This window comes from Amphiura filiformis, chromosome 16, assembly GCF_039555335.1.
Source record: "Amphiura filiformis chromosome 16, Afil_fr2py, whole genome shotgun sequence".
NCBI classification, from domain to species: Eukaryota; Metazoa; Echinodermata; class Ophiuroidea; order Amphilepidida; family Amphiuridae; genus Amphiura; species Amphiura filiformis.
Window position 1 is genome coordinate 40,114,799 of NC_092643.1, and position 21,782 is coordinate 40,136,580.

General features: G+C 36.5%; 1 protein-coding gene across 2 annotated transcripts in view; it reads left to right on the top strand.

Moving 5' to 3' along the window:
• LOC140135981 (protein VAC14 homolog) overlaps positions 1–7,642 on the top strand; it is a 30,001-nt gene extending 22,359 nt beyond the window's left edge. Inside the window, exons 15-19 of one of the 2 annotated variants that reach the window (XM_072157684.1) lie at positions 480–598; positions 1,294–1,373; positions 2,300–2,456; positions 3,693–3,731; positions 7,066–7,642. In XM_072157684.1, coding sequence (XP_072013785.1) covers positions 480–598; positions 1,294–1,373; positions 2,300–2,456; positions 3,693–3,731; positions 7,066–7,231 — 561 coding nt within the window. In that variant the 3' untranslated portion in view covers positions 7,232–7,642. The remainder of the gene's footprint in view (positions 1–479; positions 599–1,293; positions 1,374–2,299; positions 2,457–3,692; positions 3,732–7,065) is intronic. The other variant, XM_072157685.1, reaches the window with a different exon arrangement.
• Positions 7,643–21,782: the final 14,140 nt, after the last annotated feature.

A 21,782-nucleotide genomic window follows, 5' to 3' on the forward strand; every position in this document is an offset into this window, starting at 1 on the left:
TGTTTTAAACATGTTCAGTGCCCACAAGCACATAGAAGGTTTTTCCTGCCCAACGACGATATGTTTAGTTCTGAGTAGAGCGCAACGATTAGTGTGAAAAAACAATTGCACGGAAAAAAGAGCCAATTTAAATTTTGTTGGAGAATTGCTTAAAAATTAAAAATTTTGCTGGGGAATCGCATGACAAGTTGTATATTCTAAAGCTTTGAGACAAACCTTTTTTTTTAATTTGGACTTAGCATTTAGTTTTGAGTGAAACAGCAGAATGTAACAGTTAAACATTTTTTCCCTGAAATTGTTCTTGAAATTTGGCATAAAATAAGTAACTTGCACAGAAAAATACAATTGCATGGACCAAATTGAATTTTTGTGGAGAAATGTCAATTTTGTGTTGGATCATGAGATTTCACGCTACAAATTAATTGAGCCCTGGTTATGACTCATGTTTTCTTAAACCATGTTTTCCTCTTTATTTGCAGGGCAGCTGCTCATTATTCTGTTGGTTATACAAGTCATGGTGTCACAGTCCAGTAGCTACAGTATCATTGTGTTTCCTCACACAAAACTACAGGCACGCTTGTGATCTCATCTTTTTATTGTATCCTTTTTATACTTTGACTTAGAAACTGGGATCATTCAACTTTTATTTTGGTCTGTGGCGTGGAAGCTTGAAATGTGATTTGTGGGTCCATTGAGAAGAGAGTCTTCATGACTGAAATTTGGGAGTAGGTTCTACCAGGAAAGTTTCTCAACTTTCCTGGTCCTACCTTTAGAATAGTGGTCACTACCCCAACCATACCCTAACCCAAAGAAGATTATCACCACATTACCACAATGCATCATGCTTTTGCAAAACACCCTAAAACTGCTTCCTGATGCATGCAAGTTCTTGTTAAACATGTACATGAAGGAGGGCTTTACAGCAGCAATATCACTGGGGCTCTTAGGTTTTACATGAAGATTGTATTCATGGGTAACTGGGGGCCTCATGTACTCATTACACATGTTCAAAGATTCAGAGCTGGTGAAAATAGGGTTATGAAATTTGAAATGAAAACTGGGAATCAGTCACAGAGATCAACCTAACCTCTTTTGATGTTTACTGATGTATGTAGACTGCAACCTTCATCACATAAATTTCGGAAGGCTATTATAGCAAAACAAAAGGTAGTTCTTGATAGATGCACAAATCCATTAGAGTGTGAAATTGGTTATTTGCACATGAAAGAACATTATAATCCTTCCATATTTCCTATTTTTGAGTAAGTTTCTTTAACTAATTTTGGCAAACAGTGGTGATCTGGAAGTGACTGTAGACTTCTTGACAGAAATTGATAAACTTGTGCAATTGATAGAATCACCTATATTTACATGTAAGTATTCATTCATTTTAAGAGTTATGTTAGCTAAATCTGTGAATAGTAGACTACAATCCTCAAAATAATTGTTGCCTCACCAACATAATTTGTTGAACTATGTCCATGCTGCAGTGCTAACCATCATGGTCAAGGGTGTAAATATTCGAATCTGCATCGTCAATGTACATAATTCCCTTCCCCCACTTCCCTTCCCCTACTACCTCTCATTCAGTGTTGTGGAACACAGTGAAAATGCCGACAATGTAGTCCCAATCAACATGGAGATAGGGGAGGGGAACATTGCAGGGAAATAGGTTCAGGTGTGGTTTCATTCTTTTTTTTTGAGGATTGTTAATGCATTTATATTTGCCATCTACTTGAATCAGAAGGTTACACAGAAAACAAATCTATATTGACCTTGCTTGAAATGTCCTTTAGTGTGAATGTAAAGGTTAGGCCTAAAAAATGTTGATTGGTGTAGCCTGACCGACCCTAAATATAGGCCCGACCCTAGATTTTTTTTTTTCTTATTTTTTTGCAAAAAAAGAAAAAATTTGAATAAATAAAATTTTTAAAATATTTAAATAAGTTCCAAGGCCTTTATCATGTACACAATTTACAGCTTAAAAAGCGTGTGTTCAAAAATGCCTACCAACCTACCCTAGTTTTTTTTTTATTACGCCAATCAAACAATTTTTTGTGAGCTTGATGGAAATTCCAAATATAAGAAGTTTAGTGCTAGTATAAATGATGGTGGTTTATCTTAATTTAGGTTGAAGAGGATATGCACCTAATGAGAATCATTTCAGGTTGATAGTAATATTGATAGTCTAATCAATGTGGCACTGTCCCGGTAGTCAGCAAAAATGTTCTGAAGCATTCTGGCACTTCAAACTTGTACCATAAACATATAAATCTACTGGTTTTCTTTTCTTTTCCAGATTTGAGGTTACAGTTATTAGATGCAGAACACAACCAATATCTAATCAAGAGCCTGTATGGCTTACTGATGCTTTTACCACAGACTACAGCATTCACTACATTAAACAACAGGCTATCATGTGTACCAAACTTACAGTTATTACCAAAAGACCAAAGGTAGGAGAGATTATTATGATACTTTTTGTTTGTTTGTTTGTTTGTTTTATTTCTTTTTTAACCTGGGACACTCAATCAGTTGACAACACAATTAATCATCTGTTCTTCCTTGATGAGGCCCAGGGCACCTATAACCTTAATACTAATCTTAGCAAGTGCACTTTGTTCCAACACAAGATTGGTAGTGATGTTATGCAAGCGTCAATTTGAAGCTTGAACCTACCCATCTCAAGCCTAGGCATCTTATCGATGTCCATTCGATACCGATGATTGAGGTCAACAAAAGCATGGCATCAATCATTGGCATCGAATCGATGTTGATAATATGTCGAGGCTTGAGGTGGGTAGGTTCAAGCTTTAAATTGATGCTTGCATTGATGGTTTGCCGCAAGCATGCCAACAAACCGCCTTTGTACATGTTTGTCCCCAGTCTGCAGGATTAGGTTAGCATGCACAATTTGATACTGCAACGAGAATACCTACCTACATATTACATCGTTACAAAAGTCAAGGTGAAACAAAGTGTGGGATCATTACCATAAGAGATAATGTTGTCAAAATCAATAAAATGCTTGCTGCTCTGCATCTAGTAATCTGCACTGGTTATCAAACTTGGTCATGGTCAGTATCATATGGGATTCATTCAAATTAGGGACAAAATGTCATTTAGGGGGTAAGTACTGTTGACAGATTTGGTTTAATTCTATTGAGATTCATATTAAACCTTATATGGGTACAGGAAAATCTTAACGAATTGCATGCTGGGGGTATTTTGGAAAGGGTTGATCCCAGTATACTTTTATACTAGACCTCTGAGCATCCATCCCTAACCACAGTGTTAGGCGAAGCCACATATCTATAGTGATTTTGACTGGCTGACTGTATGCATGATGAAATAGGAGCCCCTCAACACTTAACAGCCATGTTAAACATGTTTAGCCATACAGTGTCGACTTCACTATACTCATCAAAGCTGCAGGTCTAGTGTATAAGTAGTGGGGGTTGGTGACATTTAGAGTCACATTTAGTACCCCTGACCCCTGACATGGAGCATGGAATTGAAGACCCTACCACTAATGACTATCTTCTGTGTGTGCGTATGTAAGATGGCCCAAAATCTTATAACACAGCATGTAATCAGGAAACTGTAGGTTAATTGCATGTGCGATTTGTGCTTTTGGTATATAGTGTTAATTCTGTTTCTGACAACGTTCACTGTAATATTACACTTCACAGTAAGTTTTCACATCTGCAAAAACTGTCCAAAGAACAAAGGTAAGGGTGGCATGAAAAAAAAAAACCAAATATTTATAAACCAACCCTAAAAACAAAAGGAAATTGTGCTGAAATGGTATTCAAATATGAACATTCTGCATGAAATGTCTTTACTTTATTTTGACTTTTTGTTTTAAATTTCTTTAATGATTTAAAGTACCATTTGCCTCAAGATTTATTTGTCCAAAAACCAAGACCAAATGCCAGATATCGCCATTCTTGTCCCAACTCCCAAGACTTCAAAATGTTATATCTTACCTTGCTATTTAAATTTGAACAAACTTCTTCCTCATATTGTTCTTGCTCCATCAGTACCATGTTTCAAATCACTTGTGAACAGTAGCTTAGCCAGGGGGCAAAGGGGGCAGCTGCTCCTTGTGAGAATCCCCCCCCCCCCCCCTCATGTTGGCCACACTCATATTTAAGATTTTTAGCCCTCTTTTTGCACTTTTTAGCCCATTTTTACCGTTTTCATCAAAGTTGTCTTGCCCCCTGCCCACCCTCTGAAGTGCTGGCTACACCACTGCTTGTGAAACAGCATTTGAAATTTGAACCTTGTACATGTACATGTACATGAAGATGTTCCTGTTATGCGTATAATTTCCATCTCAGGACTGTGCAAGAATAATTATGTTCTTTGCTTTTGTTTAATTGTATTTTGATGTCTTTAAGTAAATAAATAAATAGATCATAAATAAATAACCTCTACATATATAATTGGTTCTGTATTCCTCTTAACATTTTTGTCTACATCTGTAGTTTTTTTTAATGCATGTGTTTAGAAACAAAATTTAATCTCACATCTTTTATAAGTGGATGTTTATCTACTTTCCTTCTCTTCCATTAAAGCCATAATGTACAATTTGAGGCAGGAATAATTTCTTGTGTTTGGATCATAAGTTTTAAAATGTATTCAACTGTCAGGAAGGTTTTCTGTTCAATTTTAGCTGAAATAATGAGATAAAATGAAAGAACACCCACTTACTATCTTGGACTCATAATTGTTGAGTCCTATTGGGGATTTAAATGTTTCAATGAAACATTTCATTCAAAATGGCTTTGTTGACTTACAAGCACATTGATTTTGGCCGATTCCAATTAAACCCATATTATAACATTTGCTGAGGAGGATACCCTCAATATTTCTTCTTTTTTTTACATGATTATATTGTACTTTATTAAACCAACATCAAGACTCCAGATTCTATAGTTTTGTCAAAATCCAAGATTTTGAATAAAACGCAGGAACCATCATTTTATTATTACGATGGAATTATTAGTCAAAATCATACACAATGTTCATAACACAATACGTACATGGCGTGCGGGATGGTGATCTACACAACAAAGGATCGTACCATAACACGACCAAAGGAGTGATACTTATTAGGGACATCAGCGCTGGTAGTAAATTCCAATTTTCTTTGCTTTGCCTTAGTTGTTCGGCTCAAAAATAAAAGGGGATATATCTGACAGAAAATACTAACATTTCATGGCAAAGAAATGCTAATCTATTTTGTATGAAAATGTTATAATATGGCTGTAAGAGTAAGTTGGGACATGCGTAAATATACGCAGAAATATCACTTTTGTACATTATGGCTTTAATTCTAGTCTAAGAATATATATAGTAAACAGAAAGATATGACTGTAGTTCATGGGGTGAAAGAACTAATAATAATTTCATATTATTCCCAATGACCTTATATATTCATAAAAGGTGGCTCCTAAAAGTAACAGGAACTTGAAATTATTTCCTGAAATAGCTTGGATGACAGGTAACATTAAGGTCAGATTGGTTGAAAGTGCTGAACTCTAGTGTGCAACTTGTGGGAAAGTCACAATTTTCCTTGCATGTTCAGGGTGTCCCAAAAAACATCACCATTTTTAGTTTGGTGTAACTTTTGTAAATGTGTTGAAATCTATTTTAGTCTTGAATGTTTTCCACATTGGCCTCTTCCAGTTGAAATCCATACACCCCTATGGAAGACATGACCTTAAGGTGGTACTCCACCCCTTGATAAATTTGTGACTATTTTTGCATTTATCTCAAAAAATAATAACACACTGGTAACAAAAGTTAAGTATATTATATAGGGGCAAAAAAATTTTTTTTTAAGGAATCCAGTTACTACACTGGAATTTCAAGACTCAAGACAAGTAATTGGATTCCTTGCCCCTAACTTTTGTTACCAATGTGTAGTTATTTTTTGAGAAAAATGCAAAATTAGTCACAAAATGTATCAAGGGGGCGTAGTATCACCTTAATCTTCCACACAGGGAGTGTGAATTTCAAATGGGGTTACCTGAATGGGGGGGGGGGGAGACATAGACTAATTCCAATCAGCCATCTACACTTCGTGCATGTACTGTCATGCTTCAGTAGTGACGACTGATTATCTTACAGCCCAAATCATGACGGACTTCTGAAAACTATTCAATGCGACTTTGGTTATGCGCCGAAGGCGATTGACTAGCGGCGCCTGTACCGCTGTCGCTGTACAGCGCCGCTGTGACAAGATCGCGCTCTGAACTTCTAAAACAACAAACTCGGTCAAAAGGTCAATTTGGACACAACTGCAGACGCTCTATGCCACAGGAATCCTGTTGCAAAATCCGTCACTTTTTTTCCACATAGTTTTCTCAGTCGTCAATCCAGATGGTTGACGACTGAGGGCAGCAGTCTAGGGGAGACATACATGTAATCCATTTGTAATCTACACCGCCTGTGTGGGACATTAAGGTCATGTCTTCCACATAAGGGGTCTATGGATTTCAACCGGAATAACCCATTTGTGATGCGATCAAGCAAAATTAGTCGGAACTCAGAAATATTAATTTTGAGATATAGCCAAACGTAGGAAATATTTCCTTTTGTTTTCTATTGTTTTGGAAACTCGTTAATTGCTCATTTTTGGAACTGGTTGTTCAATTGCAATTGTGTTTTCTGTGAAATATAGCTTTGCAAATATTTGTTTCTATCCTATGAGAAACTGAAAAGTTCCGACTGATTTTGCTTGATCGCATCACATTTAAACTATTATAAATATAAAACCTACAAAGTTGATACATCATTGGTGGTGATATTTATGGCATGGAAAATTGTCAAATTAACAGCGTCTGAGAGGCTCAAATTGGCTGTTAATATCCTGAAGTAGGCTTATTTTATATGGTTTCACAGATGTGACAGCAGCCGGCACCTCCCTGATCCACCCTGCTTAGATAATCTATATTTCGGTTGCTTGCGTCTCTTCTTTCATTGAATTAAAGTACTGATAACTGACTTCTTTAATTAATCAAACATATTTTTGTTCTTGTTTATTATTCTTTGCAGGAAGAACACCACTGGTCAAGTTCCTGAAAAGCGCCCTCATGTGAAAACCATCAACTGGGAGAATCTCTTGGACCATTTCAAAAGCACGCAAGAAAAACACAAGCAGAGTAAAAAACCAACTCAGAAATTGTGGGAAGAGCAGCTGCAAAATATGCTTAAATTATAGAATGAAAACAGGGTTTGAACCAGCCATTTGTGTGTACTGTACATATTCAACCTAATGGGTTATTCCATTTAAAATCCACACTACCCCTGTGGAAGATTTTGGAAATATCTGCTATAGGGGAGTATGAATTTCAAATGGAATTAGCACATTAGGCAGCTCCATTTGAATTTTATACATCTTCTGAGAAAGATTCAACCTGAATCTTCCCCTGAGGGAGAGTGAGTTTCAAATGGAGCTGCTAATGTGCTCATTCCATTTGAAATTCATACTCCCCCCATGGAAAATATTTCCAAAATCTTCCACAGGGGGAGTGTGGATTTTAAATGGACTAGCCCAATTTGTGCCACATTTTTAAAGGAGTGTTTCGTGATTCTAGCATCCTCTTTTTATGACATTTTTCAGTAGATATTCACAAAACTAGAGCGATAACCGCACCATAGCTGAACCATGTGGCTTCAGCAGTACGGTATATTGTGGTAGGCCTATACCACTGTCACCCGGAGTGCATATAAATTTCAGCTCAATTGGAGCATTTTGAAAAACTTGACCTTTGACCCCTTTATGACCCCTTAATGACCTTAAATGAATTTTAAAATATTTTTAAATGTTTAGAATGTCATAAGGATCATTGCATTAAAATTTCAGCTCAATTGGAACATTTTGAAAAACTTGACCTTTGACCCCTTTATGACCCCTTAATGACCTTAAATGAATTTTAAAATATTTTTAAATGTTTAGAATGTCATAAGGATCATTGCATTTAAATTTAAGCTCAATCGGAGCATTTTCGGTTAAAATGACCTTTTTTGACCCCTGTGACCCCTGGATGACCTCTGACGTTTGGAAATATTGTTATTATATTCTTTATGTTTTCCTCTTTCATATGACACCACTCATGGGGTCATACCTTCGTGGCATTTAGAGATATGTCCATTTCAGACCAAAAGGTTAGTTAGGGACCTAGTAACCTAGGGACCTAGTAACCTAGGGACCTAGTAACCTAGTAACATAGACAGTTATAGGCTGATACCATTTCATGGTTCAGCAAAAAGCATATTCCCAAAATTTAAGTTAATTCTGATTTTGCCTTCGCGAGTTACGCATGTTTATGTGTATTAGACTGCTCCATTGGTTACCATGTTGTAATTTTGTTCTGTTTTAAGGGATGGGGTATGAACGTTTCACTGGACAGTATTTATTGTGGGACATTAGAGCACATCAGACATATCGAATTGCATTCTGATTGAAAAATGTCCTTCTGATATCAAATAATTTTGATTTTTTGAAATTCGCAATGTAATACACATTTTATGGTAAATGATTAAAAATTGATATTTTTGATATTTAACAGTACTCGAAGTAAACTTAATAAATCTGATGATTTTTTCTTAAAGTGTATGTAGGTGGGATGAAAAGTCGACGATCAATTGAAAATTTTGACCTTCCAGATTGAAGATGTGGATTTTTTTCCCAAAACACCAACAAAAAATAGGTCTTTTGGGAAAAAAATCCATATCTTCAATATAAAAGGTTAAAATTTTCAATTGATCGTCAGCTTTTTCCTCCCAGCTACATACACTTTCCAAGACACCTGTCAATTGTCTTAATAGAATAAGATAAAATATCGCATGAATACTGCCACCGCAGTTGTTTTTTGTGTGCAATTGCATTTTTTAAAAAATATTTACAAATTATTATCAAAACATTCCAGCATAATTATGAGAATGATGATTTTGATTTCAGATGCATTGTGTTTTTTAATGTCTATGTATATAAATTCCCCATTGTGACTTTCATTCCATCATTTTAATAAGCGCTTTTGAAAATGATTGAGTAAGCCCTGTGGTGCTGATTAGGTTGAATAAGTGTGTTTTGTTTGTGTGTGTGTTTTTTATGTATACTGTGTCAAATTATTGGGATGTTTAATGAAAAGCCTGCTTCTTCCAAACATTATGTATGTGACCTGCTACTCCGAAATGAGCACAAAGTCGCAATTTTGTAGTTTCGAGATGTCCTGGTTGCTGTCTGTATGTCCTTTGTGCATGAGGGCACAATTGACCTATTATGAAGGATATACTACTGGCTTGTACATGTGCGTGGCAAACAAAGAACATCAACTCAGCAGCCAGGATGTCTCACAGTACCAACTTGCGACTAATTTCGTGGTAGCAGGTCACATAAAATTTGATGGATAGGGTCCACAAGTTCCCCCCTAAATACTTTTTAAAATAAATCGAAAAATATTTGACAAAATGCAAACATGTGAAAAGGTATGGGTAGCCATATTTGTTTTACACATATGGACCAAATTATAGCGTCACACGTCATTGCGTTCAGTCACAATGGTTCATTATGTAAAAAAGAGACCGTTTGAAACAAGTGTTAAAAGTTGCATCTGAGTCCATAGGAGCCAGCTCTCAAACAATACAGTAGGCCAGGTCTATTCATGTGTTTGTTAAAGAAAACCTGACTGTTTTAAAAGTTGCACCTACTGTTTTAAAAGTTGCACCTAAGTAGGTGCAACTTTTAAAACAGCCTCTTTTCTTACACAATTGATCATTGTGACTGAACGCAACGATGTGTGATGCTATAAATTGGTCCACATGTGTAAAACAAATAGGGCTATACATATCTATTTACATTTTAACATTTCAAAAATATTTTTGGACTTATTCTAAAGATTATTAGGGGGGAACTTATAGTTGTGGACCGTATATTTTGATGTGGCAGTCTTGCCCATAATCACTGACAATTGATGGATACCAATCATTATAATTACACAATAATATACACCTATATATTCTGTCCAATCTTAACTTATATCACAGCTTGTAAAATGTGTGATGTTAAATTGGCTATTCCACTTGAAATCCATGCACCCCTGTGGAAGACATGACCTTAATATCCCACACAGGGGCTGTAGATTTCAAATGGGTGTCATCCATTCAGGTAATGCCATTTGAAATTCACACTCCCTCTGTGGAAGTCATGTATTCCATAGGGGTTGTGAATTTCAACTGAACAGCCCATTACAAACAAATGGCATGGTCATTGCATGTATCTTTTATGTCTGTAAGGTGTAAGTGTAAATTTAAATCATGTCTTATAGTATACCCTGCAGCATAGTTAGAAATGATATCTTAGAATCGTATGTGTACATCCATATCAAAACGATGCACTTGTCGGCTGCTACATGTGTCTCATTTCACACAATAGCTAGGAATAAATACCAGATTAATTTAAGTTAATTCTGATTTTGCCTTCGCGAGTTACGCATGTTTATGTGTATTAGACTGCTCCATTGGTTACCATGTTGTAATTTTGTTCTGTTTTAAGGGATGGGGTATGAACGTTTCACTGGACAGTATTTATTGTGGGACATTAGAGCACATCAGACATATCGAATTGCATTCTGATTACGAAAAATGTCCTTCTGATATCAAATAATTTTGATTTTTTGAAATTCGCAATGTAATACACATTTTATGGTAAATGATTAAAATTGATATTTTTGATATTTAACAGTACTCGAAGTAAACTTAATAAATCTGATGATTTTTTCTTAAAGTGTATGTAGGTGGGATGAAAAGCCGACGATCAATTGAAAATTTTGACCTTCCGTATTGAAGATGTGGATTTTTTCCCAAAACACCAACAAAAAAATGGGAAAAAATCCATATCTTCAATATAAAAGGTTAAAATTTTCAATTGATCGTCTGCTTTTCCTCCCAGCTACATACACTTTCCAAGACACCTGTCAATTGTCTTAATAGAATAAGATAAAATACCGCATGAATACTGCCACCGCAGTTGTTTTTTGTGTGCAATTGCATTTTTTTAAAATATTTACAAATTATTATCAAAACATTCCAGCATAATTATGAGAATGATGATTTTGATTTCAGATGCATTGTGTTTTTTAATGTCTATGTATATAAATTCCCCATTGTGACTTTCATTCCATCATTTTAATAAGCGCTTTTGAAAATGATTGAGTAAGCCCTGTGGTGCTGATTAGGTTGAATAAGTGTGTTTTGTTTGTGTGTGTGTTTTTTATGTATACTGTGTCAAATTATTGGGATGTTTAATGAAAAGCCTGCTTCTTCCAAACATTATGTATGTGACCTGCTACTCCGAAATGAGCACAAAGTCGCAATTTTGTAGTTTCGAGATGTCCTGGTTGCTGTCTGTATGTCCTTTGTGCATGAGGGCACAATTGACCTATTATGAAGGATATACTACTGGCTTGTACATGTGCGTGGCAAACAAAGAACATCAACTCAGCAGCCAGGATGTCTCACAGTACCAACTTGCGACTAATTTCGTGGTAGCAGGTCACATAAAATTTGATGGATAGGGTCCACAAGTTCCCCCCTAAATACTTTTTAAAATAAATCGAAAAATATTTGACAAAATGCAAACATGTGAAAAGGTATGGGTAGCATATTTGTTTTACATACATATGGACCAAATTATAGCGCCACACGTCATTGCGTTCAGTCACAATGGTTCATTATGTAAAAAAAGAGACCGCTTTGAAACAAGTGTTAAAAGTTGCATCTGAGTCCATAGGAGCCAGCTCTCAAACAATACAGTAGGCCAGGTCTATCCAAGTGTTTGTTAAAGAAAACCTGACTGTTTTAAAAGTTGACTATTGTTTAAAAGTTGCACCTAAGTAGGTGCAACTTTTAAAACAGCCTCTTTTCTTACACAATTGATCATTGTGACTGAACGCAACGATGTGTGATGCTATAAATTGGTCCACATGTGTAAAACAAATAGGGCTATACATATCTATTTACATTTTAACATTTCAAAAATATTTTTGGACTTATTCTAAAGATTATTAGGGGGAACTTATAGTTGTGGACCAGTATATTTTGATGTGGCAGTCTTGCCCATAATCACTGACAATTGATGGATACCAATCATTATAATTACACAATAATATACACCTATATATTCTGTCCAATCTTAACTTATATCACAGCTTGTAAAATGTGTGATGTTAAATTGGGCTATTCCACTTGAAATCCATGCACCCCTGTGGAAGACATGACCTTAATATCCCACACAGGGGCTGTAGATTTCAAATGGGTGTCATCCATTCAGGTAATGCCATTTGAAATTCACACTCCCTCTGTGGAAGTCATGTATTCCATAGGGGTTGTGAATTTCAACTGGAACAGCCCATTACAAACAAATGGCATGGTCATTGCATGTATCTTTTATGTCTGTAAGGTGTAAGTGTAAATTTAAATCATGTCTTATAGTATACCCTGCAGCATAGTTAGAAATGATATCTTAGAATCAGATGTGTACATCCATATCAAAAGCGATGCACTTGTCGGCTGCTACATGTGTCTCATTTCACACAATAGCTAGGAATAAATACCAGACTCATCTCCGAAGTGAAGGTCACTTCAAATCATGATAAGTCACATGGTTTAAGAATACAGATATCATTCCTTATACAATTTGACTTGGAAATTGTGAATTTTGTTCATTTTGAACAATTCCAAGTAAAAACGGAAGTTGATTTACCCACGTTTTTAGTGACGTTTCACCACTACACTAGTGGCTTCATCAGACTGGCAACTCATCACATCTGACTGTTCAAAGATTTGACTTGGAGATGATTTGAAGTGACCTACACTTGATATGAGTCTGGTATTTATTCCCAGCTATTATGTGAAATGAGACACATGTAGCAGCCGACAAGTACATCGTTTTGATATGGATGTACACATATATATGGTACAACTCAGGGTTGTAGCTAGTCAAATTTTAGTGCCGGCTAAAATTAGAGAAAATTGAATCAGAATGCCAATTACTTGACAGTATGGCATTTGACAACTGTTTTGAGGACAATTTGTCATTTTAGTGCTGGCCGTCAAGACTTAAAATTCCTTTGAGTGCCGGTCGGTCAGGCTGAATACTGGTTACTGCTGACCAGTGCCAGCTACCGTGGCTACAACCCTGGTACAACTACTTAATGTACTAAATTGTTATTCAGATAATAGTATACTAATACTTCATGGTCAGAAGTGAAATAGGGCAAACTATTTTTACTGGCTTCAGGCCTATCACCCAAACCTGATGGGTGATAGGTCCGTAGTCAGTACCGAAAGAAAAATAAGTTGCTGTATTTTCGCGATATAAACCATGCAGTATTTTTTTATTACACCGAAGTTAGGCTGTGGTGATGAGGTTGTTGTGTAGATTGACATCCTGAATTGACACAACTTTTCCTTCCTGTTTAGTTATTATTCTCTCGGATGAGCATCCTTTATTTGCAATCCTCGATTTACCTCGCATATACAGGGCTGTCAACTCTCACGCATTGGGCGTGAATCTCACACATTTGGGCACTTTCTCACAGTCTCATGCCAAGGTAGTATAATCTCATGCTAAGATAGTAAATCTCAAGCCAAGAGCTGCCAAATTTTTAAATCTCACGCATTGTAAAAATAAATAGTCCCTACCCCCACACTCTTTAATTTAGATTCTAGAGCGCCGTGGCTCAAATAATCATGTGTCAAAATGAACAGTGTAGTGGGCAATCGGCAAACAATAATTCCACCCCGTACACCACTGTTCGGCAGTGTCTTACGCCAAGCAATTCCAAAAAGTTGACAGCCCTGCTGATATATTATTTATGTCTTGTATTGTTGTAAACTTTGCCAGGGTGAAGCATTCATGCTAACTTCTTAATAATAAAATAATGGTTCAACTCATTGTTCATTGCTTTTTACCTATGAAATAGTATTGAAGTGTTGGTGCTTTTCCAAAACTTGCTCATTCCACCAACTCTTGGTACTCATTAAAATGTCACAATCAACTTGTTTCTGCCACTGTGTGAGACAAAACACATACATTGAGCATTTATTATGTGCCATTTCATTTAAACATCGGTGCAGCAAACAACAATATTGGATTCAGGTTATTCCACAATGATGGAGCTGTGTAAAAGAATGGGGAGCAGTGTGGCACACTGGTTAAAGTGTTTGCCTTTGGTGTGAGAGCTTTTATGTGTCATGTTTGAAATTTGTTTCCAATGTCAATCCATGACATTTTATTTTTACATGTGATATTAATGACAGTGTATGTGACCCGTTCTGAGAAAACCAGGAACAAGTCGGATTTTTGACATTTCATGATTTGAATAAAAATGTAAGCACTGGACAATAAGCTTCAAAATGATACCAAAATTATATACATACCATCAATACTGTTTTTTAAGATATGAATAATTTGTAAATGATACCATGATATTTTTGTTAAACTGCTATTCTGAGAAATGGAATAATTAGTTTCCTGCTTTACATAGGATTGAATAGGGATTATCATAGTTCAACTGTCAATTACTGATTAAATAAACCTCTTTTTTTTAGCAAGTACTTTCAAGGATTTCAAAGTCCAATCAGTCCCAAGGTCAAATACCATGAAATGAAGAATTCCAAAATTTGATTTTTTTTTATAGGAATGTCATCTTTATAGGCTTATAACTCAAAAACATGCCTAGCAACTTGTTCCGGGTTTTGTTGGAGCTGGTCACATATTAAATCTCCAAAAAAAACCAAGGAAGTTGTCTTTTTTGTCTTTATTTTTGTCTTGCAAATAATGCAATATGAAAAAACAAAAGCAAAAAACATGTGACAAAGTTAGCAGAATGCACAAGAACATATTAATGAGGATACAATGTGATTTAACTGCCTTCTTGAATGATGGAAAGGACTTAGCATTCTTTGTAAAAGAATGTCTTGCCAGCAACAGATTTCAGTATCCTGCATTAGAATTTGTTAATTTGAAACCCATCAAACAGAATATCATATGGTGCTGTCACCAGAGTTGAAACTTTTTTGGGGAAAATTGTCTGATTTTAAATTATAAGTTATGAATGTTATTTACCATATTATAATACTGATGTTTTGGTCATACACTGCCACACAGATTGGTTGTGACTAAAAAATGCATGATGAGCTAAAATTATGTATCATTTTGAAATTCATATCTGATGTCAATCCATTGCATTTTATTTTTATTTTTATATGTGATATTAATGACAGTATATTATAAATGTAGCAAATTGTATTTAAGCATTGTATATTGAAAGCATTATATTGAATGTGTTTTGTTTCAATATTAAATCTCCCAAAAAATCAAGGAAGTTGTCTTTTGTTTTGTCTTGGAACTGTAAGTTAAAGAAAACAGTTTGTAGTTAACAAAAAAAATGTTAACACCAAACACCATGCCTCAGACATGCTAGACAGTGCTGGGTATCAGGCATGGGCTTTAAATATATAAAACAAGCAGTGCTTTTAAGTGTTCATAAATACTTTGGTGGGATGGGGTTGGGAAAAGTTGGAACCTTAGACATCCAAAAAAAATTTGATCCCCCTAAAAAAGGGTGGATTTTTAAAAATCCCCTTTTTATGGTCTAAAATGTTTTTGATCCCCCTTGTCCTAAAAAAGAAACCAAAAACATACGTTATTAACTCATTTAATGACCGTTTTGAAGTTAGGGACCGTTCACAAACACTTGTAAGGGGGCGGGCCTGATGCAAAAAATTTGTATCGCAAAAAATTTTCGGGGCCCCCCCTTTACAGACCTCGAAAATTTCAGGGCCCCCCCTTTTTGACATAAAAATTGTCGGTCAACCCCATAGAAAAGCATATAAACTCAATTTTTTTCAGGGCCCCCCTTAGGAGGGTCAACAATTCTCAAGGCCCCCCTTTTTGCATCAGGCCCCCCCTTACAAGTGTTTGTGAACGGTCCCTTATTACTCATTGGAGTTGTAGTGTTAATACACCCAAATTGTAAAGTGCACAAATTTTGTTGATTTGAAGCTTGAGAGTACATGATTTAATACTTTTAAAACAATTAACACCCAAATTTGGAATGTGTATGCCTTGTTGTACATTTTACCCTGGACTTTTACCCTCAAATTTTCTTGATTCCCCCTAGGACTTATTTTTTTGATACCCCTTTTTAGGACCCACGATTTTTTTGATCCCCCATATTTTCCAAACCCCCAAAGTATTTATGAACACTCCCTAAGATGTTCTTTCAAGAAATGGTATTAAATGAGGCAAATGTTCTCGCAACATGTTGATTTATTTGTCCTGGGTATTTGTCACATGAGATTGATAGTCTTTTGGCGCAGAACATTATTTTTTAATTTAAATATGTTTTTAGTGACATAATTTTTGATGTCTAATGATACCAGTGTTATAAGTCCCAACAATTTGATATCAAGAGGGAAAGTTCAAACACTGTCATGATAATGAGAGTGATTGGAATATGATCTGGGGACATCCAGTGGCGTAGCCAGTGGGGGCCAGGGGGGCCGGTGCCCCCCGCTCGTCATGGCCGTCAGTACATGTAAGGCCGTCGGTAGACGGAAGGTGTTGTTGAAAAAAAAATCGTTCATTTTCACGCAGGGTGACAGGAAAAAGGGTAGAATTGTAAAGAAAATGATGAATAATTGTGAATTAAACGCCTATTATCCTTTTTTTTTTTTTTTTTTTTTTTTTGCTCTTCACTTTTTCAAACCATGCAAAAAATTTTGGGGTCAACAAATCACAACAAAATATTTCCGTCGGTACATTTACAAGTTGTGCCCCCTCGGTTCCAAAATCGTGGTTACGCCAATGGGGACATCTATACCATATGAGGATCCAGAATTCAAGATCTGCCTGCTCCCTTGCTCTAGTGACCAGGAAGTATCCAGACTACAGAAAAGAAAGGGAACTTGCCACACACTTGAGTCAAAATTGACATTAATCATTGGGCAAAAAAAAAAAGGCCTACAAATCTAGAATATAATTTATAATGGCAGCTAGCATTCCAAAAGTAATCAGGATTTAGAGGCTGTGCAATAATTATGAGCCTGCAGTGGGGGCAAAATTTCCAAACAGTGCCAAGAAATGCTTGCAACCCCCCCTCTCAGCTAGCCAAAAATCTGTGCCCCCCCCTTTGCATGCACATGCCACATTTTTGGGATCCCATTAAATATGCAAACCTTATTTGCAAGTCAGCGACTGATAAGCTAGCCACCCACACGTCATAGACATGCAGAGTTTGCTCCTGGGACTAAATTAATGCCTTCGGACAGATGATACATTATACCGGTAAATATAGGCCTAGGTGTTGAGAAAGGCTGTTGACCAATTTTTTTAATAAACCAGATTTACAAAACAAGGCCATAGCACTTACACATATTTGAACTCTTTGAACCCCAATGGGCTGTAGATGTCTGGTATGTTTTAAAGGTTAAATAAGGACAGCCGGCCCAGTAGCCTGACAGGCCATTTTATTCAAATGATGGGCAAATGACCTCGTTTTCTAGCTAAGACCCTGCGCAGTGCGCGAACAGGTTTTCATATCATCTGTTTCCGTACTGTTTTCAGACTTTTGAGCCTTTTTAGAGTGTTAAGGCATCTCATGGATGTGTGCCAAAAATTGCTTGCACACCCCTCCCCCCCAATTTTTCAGCTGGCTCATAATTTATGATTGCACAGTCCTTTAATATAAGCTAATATATTGGGGACCGTTTTCACAAATACTTGTTAGGGGGGCCTGATGCAAAATAATTTCATCACAAATTTTTTTTGCCCCCCCCTGCTGACAAATCTCAAAATTTCAGGCCAAGCCCCCCCCGGGTCAACCGCATAGAGAAGTATGTAAACTCAATTTTCTCAGGAAAATTTGTGGTCATTTTTTCAGCCCCCCCCCCATTTGCACCAGGCCCCCCCTATACCTGATACAGTGTTTATGGACGTTCCCTTGATAAACTTTTAGTGGTGCTCCACCTGTAAAAGGATGCGCAGAGTATGTCAGCGCCCTGTGTAAGAAACTGCCAGTAATAGGCCGCTGGGAACTGCAAGTTTTGAGCACTACTGTGAGGGTTATCAGCGTACCATTTCAATGTCAGAATACAACTTGAAGGTAAAATGAAAAGTTAGCGGTCATAAAATACAGGATAGGAAGTATTTTGATTTCCCATATGGATATCAAATCATTCATTCATTGGCATTGCATTTGCATGCAAGCGAAGCAATGTAAATGATTATTCGACATTGATGATAAAAAAAATAAGCTTAAATACATGTAACTAAATACATCATCATGTAATCACGGATTATAGGATTAAGCAAATTCCTTCAGCGGTGTCCAACTGCTGATATCTTCCTGATTATTGCATAAAAACATGAAAAAGAACTATAATATTTTGCACTATTTGCAGTAAACATGGTAAACCTTTGACGAGCGCATTATTATTATATAATTATAATTTATATTACCCTGTTGCAAAGTCGGCGCTAACAATAACGCGTACATGGCGTATGGCGCAAAGTTTATTTATAAATTTCCATTCAGAGACAAGTGCGGTTCAATGTGGTAAATGTGTGATGCGCTATGTACGCTTTTAAAAATATGCTCTCATCAAAGGTTTACTGCAAAATATTATGTACCGTAGGTCACATGTGATGTCGCTTTTAAATCATACCAATTGCCGAAAGGTGGGGGTGTTGGTGTTATGATCATCATCATGATCATGCATATTTAATATAGGTATCACAGGGAAACCTCAGTTAACACATTTGTTAGTCAGTCAAAATGGCCTAAACCGGCAATACAAATTTACATTGAAATTAAAAAGAAGCTTTTTAAGAAGGAAACCTTCATAAATATGTTGTCTATACTTCACTTGACCCAAATATATGACTTTTTTTGGTGATGAGAGACTCGCACATGGAATTTCAGAGAGATTTTGATAGCAGTTCCATTAAAAAAAGGTGCTATCGTCATGAGACTAAGATCTAGAAACACCCCGTAATGCTGTTTTGGGGAATTTTGCTAGCAGAATCTTTTTGATGAAAGTCAATCTTTGACAAGATGTAACTTTGCTACGGAAAGTGCTATGACAAAAGGTTTTCAGTGTTGACTTTCTTTACTCAAGGGCTTTAATTTGATATATAAAATGATGCAGTTTGATGGCAAATTTGAATTCACCTGGCATACCTATTTAATAGACAAGATAGATGTATTGTCACGGAGATAAAAGTGTGTTAGTGATAGACCAAAAGAGGATTCGTGGGTTCGAGTCCCGGCAGGACCGGCTCGAAGTATCCTGTACCTTCTCGAGCCACTTCCGTCCTGCCGGGACTCGAACCCACAACCCTGGTATTAAAAGGTGAGCGCGATACTGTATAGACCAAAATAGGACTTCCCTTCAGGTCTACACACTTAAATACCGGTACCTCAGTGACAGTGAGTATGCATGTTGTAACTTATAATGTTGTATCACATGACATGATTCATTAGCCAATGGTGCCATTGCTATAAATACCAATGGCCACTTGGCCATGCAATCATGATCATGCATTCATACATACTCGCTATGTAACAGCAGGCATGATTGGTGGAGAGCCGGGCATAAGGCCTGGCAAAGTCGATTTTGAGTTTCCCGTCGCCCGCCCGCACTTCATTTTTGGGCCCGCACTTGAATTCATTATTGCGATTTTCGAAAAATAAAAATGAAATCTTATCATTTTTGCAAAAAAACCCGATGAAATCCGTGCATTTTTAGTGGAAAAATCAAATTCAAAACATCGATTTCGCTACCGGCAGTAAACTCATTGCGGCCGGTTGATTGGCATCTGTAGTGATAGCCTAGATCCTGTAGGCCCGGTTCGCAACGCTTTGTAAATATGTTGACGTCGCTGTCCTTTTCCACGTGCGTATCATATACTGGACTGACAGATTAATGCTGTTATGCAGATCAATGATTCTACAGTGTTGTTCAGCGAAATCGCACAATGAATAGTGATGTTTGTGCGAATTAAAAAAAATATATTGATTCTGTTATTTTGGATTTCTTTTCATAAATATCAATCATATATTTTAAAATAGTACTTGGTATCGCTTTTACATTAATTTGATTGTACAAAATGGCAAAATTTATATATTTCAACTCTGCTCTATTGTGACACTGTTGCACAAAATATGCGGTCGAACAAAAATATTTTTTTCAAGAAGGGCTGCTCGGCTCTGGCGAACCGAACACATCAAATGCCAATTGTTCAGTTAAATTAAGTACATTTTCGACCTAATATTCCATCTCCAGTCGCCATTCGATATATGGTTTCATTTCTGTGTCAGTTTTGGTCCAAAACATGGTCAGAAACAGGTGCAAAAACATGCATAAACTCGCCAATTTCTAGCAAATTTTGTACTTCCGGGTCGCGCTAAAACACGTGGTGCCACAATAATAAAAAAAAAATTATCATTTCGATTTTGCCTTTAAAGTTGCTTTTACACAACGTAACAATAATATTAATAAAGGAAACGTGGATTATTTATGATGAAATAAAGTTAAAACATTAAAAACTGGATATTTTCAGGTTGTGATAAATAAGTAAATAAACATTAACCTCATGTTGTCAGGCCGCCACGCACGCCTGTAATACACAAAACAAAGTGTGATTTCATCAACGGTCGCCGGCTGATTTCCCCATCAAACCATCGCACGGAAAGCATACACAAAGTGCAAGATTTCCTGACGTTGTATTTACAAATATTGCAGAATTTACTTCAATTCTTAGCAGGTTGGTCAAAATTTTGGGGCTTTTATTATTAAAAAAATATTGATAAGAATTAAGAATGGAAATGTCTAATTTTTATCTTCCACTAATGATTAAATTTCGAAGTTTTGTCTGCGTCCACATGTACAGCAAATGCATGGGATATGGACGCAGATCGACCTGCCTTCATGTTTGCAATTGGGAGCACAAATTGAGCTCCTCGGTTCTACCAGGACTGTAATTTTAAGTGCTCAAAGTTGCGCTCCTGAACAACCCCAGGAGAGCAATTAATTGAGCTCCAATGATTTCTTTAAACGAAGGACTGAATTGGTATCAATTTTGACCTTGCAGCCTCTTTGCAAGTTTATATCTTTGGTTAAACATCCTTTGAGTGAGTGAGCGGTAAATAACAACAGCTAACAACGTGTTTTACACTTGCATTTTGTCATATAATGAAAGTCACGAAAATAATGAATAATGAATAATGAAAAAGTTACCTCACTTGTTTTCAAAAATTATGTGACGGGAAACTCAAAATCGATTGTTCGGGGCCTAAACAACGTTCATGCCCACTTTTCCGGTCATAGCTGCGCTAGAACCCATGTAGGCTTGTGAGTCGGACATTTGCACTTGATGCTTGTGCATTATTTATGCAAGACGCGAGTCATGTACGCAATGTTTGCACCCCCAAACACGATTTAGTCATGAAAATATATGAATGAATCCCTAAATCAATATCAGAACCCCACTTCCGTGTTTATGCTATAAACAGCGCCAAATCGGCAGACCCTTGAAGAACCTTGCTGAAAACGAAAATTTGTCCATTGCACAGTTACGCCATGATATGTAGGCCTACATTATTTCTTGCCCCTTCCATTCTCCCCTCCCCATGGCTCATAATTATTGCACAAAAAATACAAGGCCAGAAAATGGTCCATGATCAAATAACAATATTTTCCGA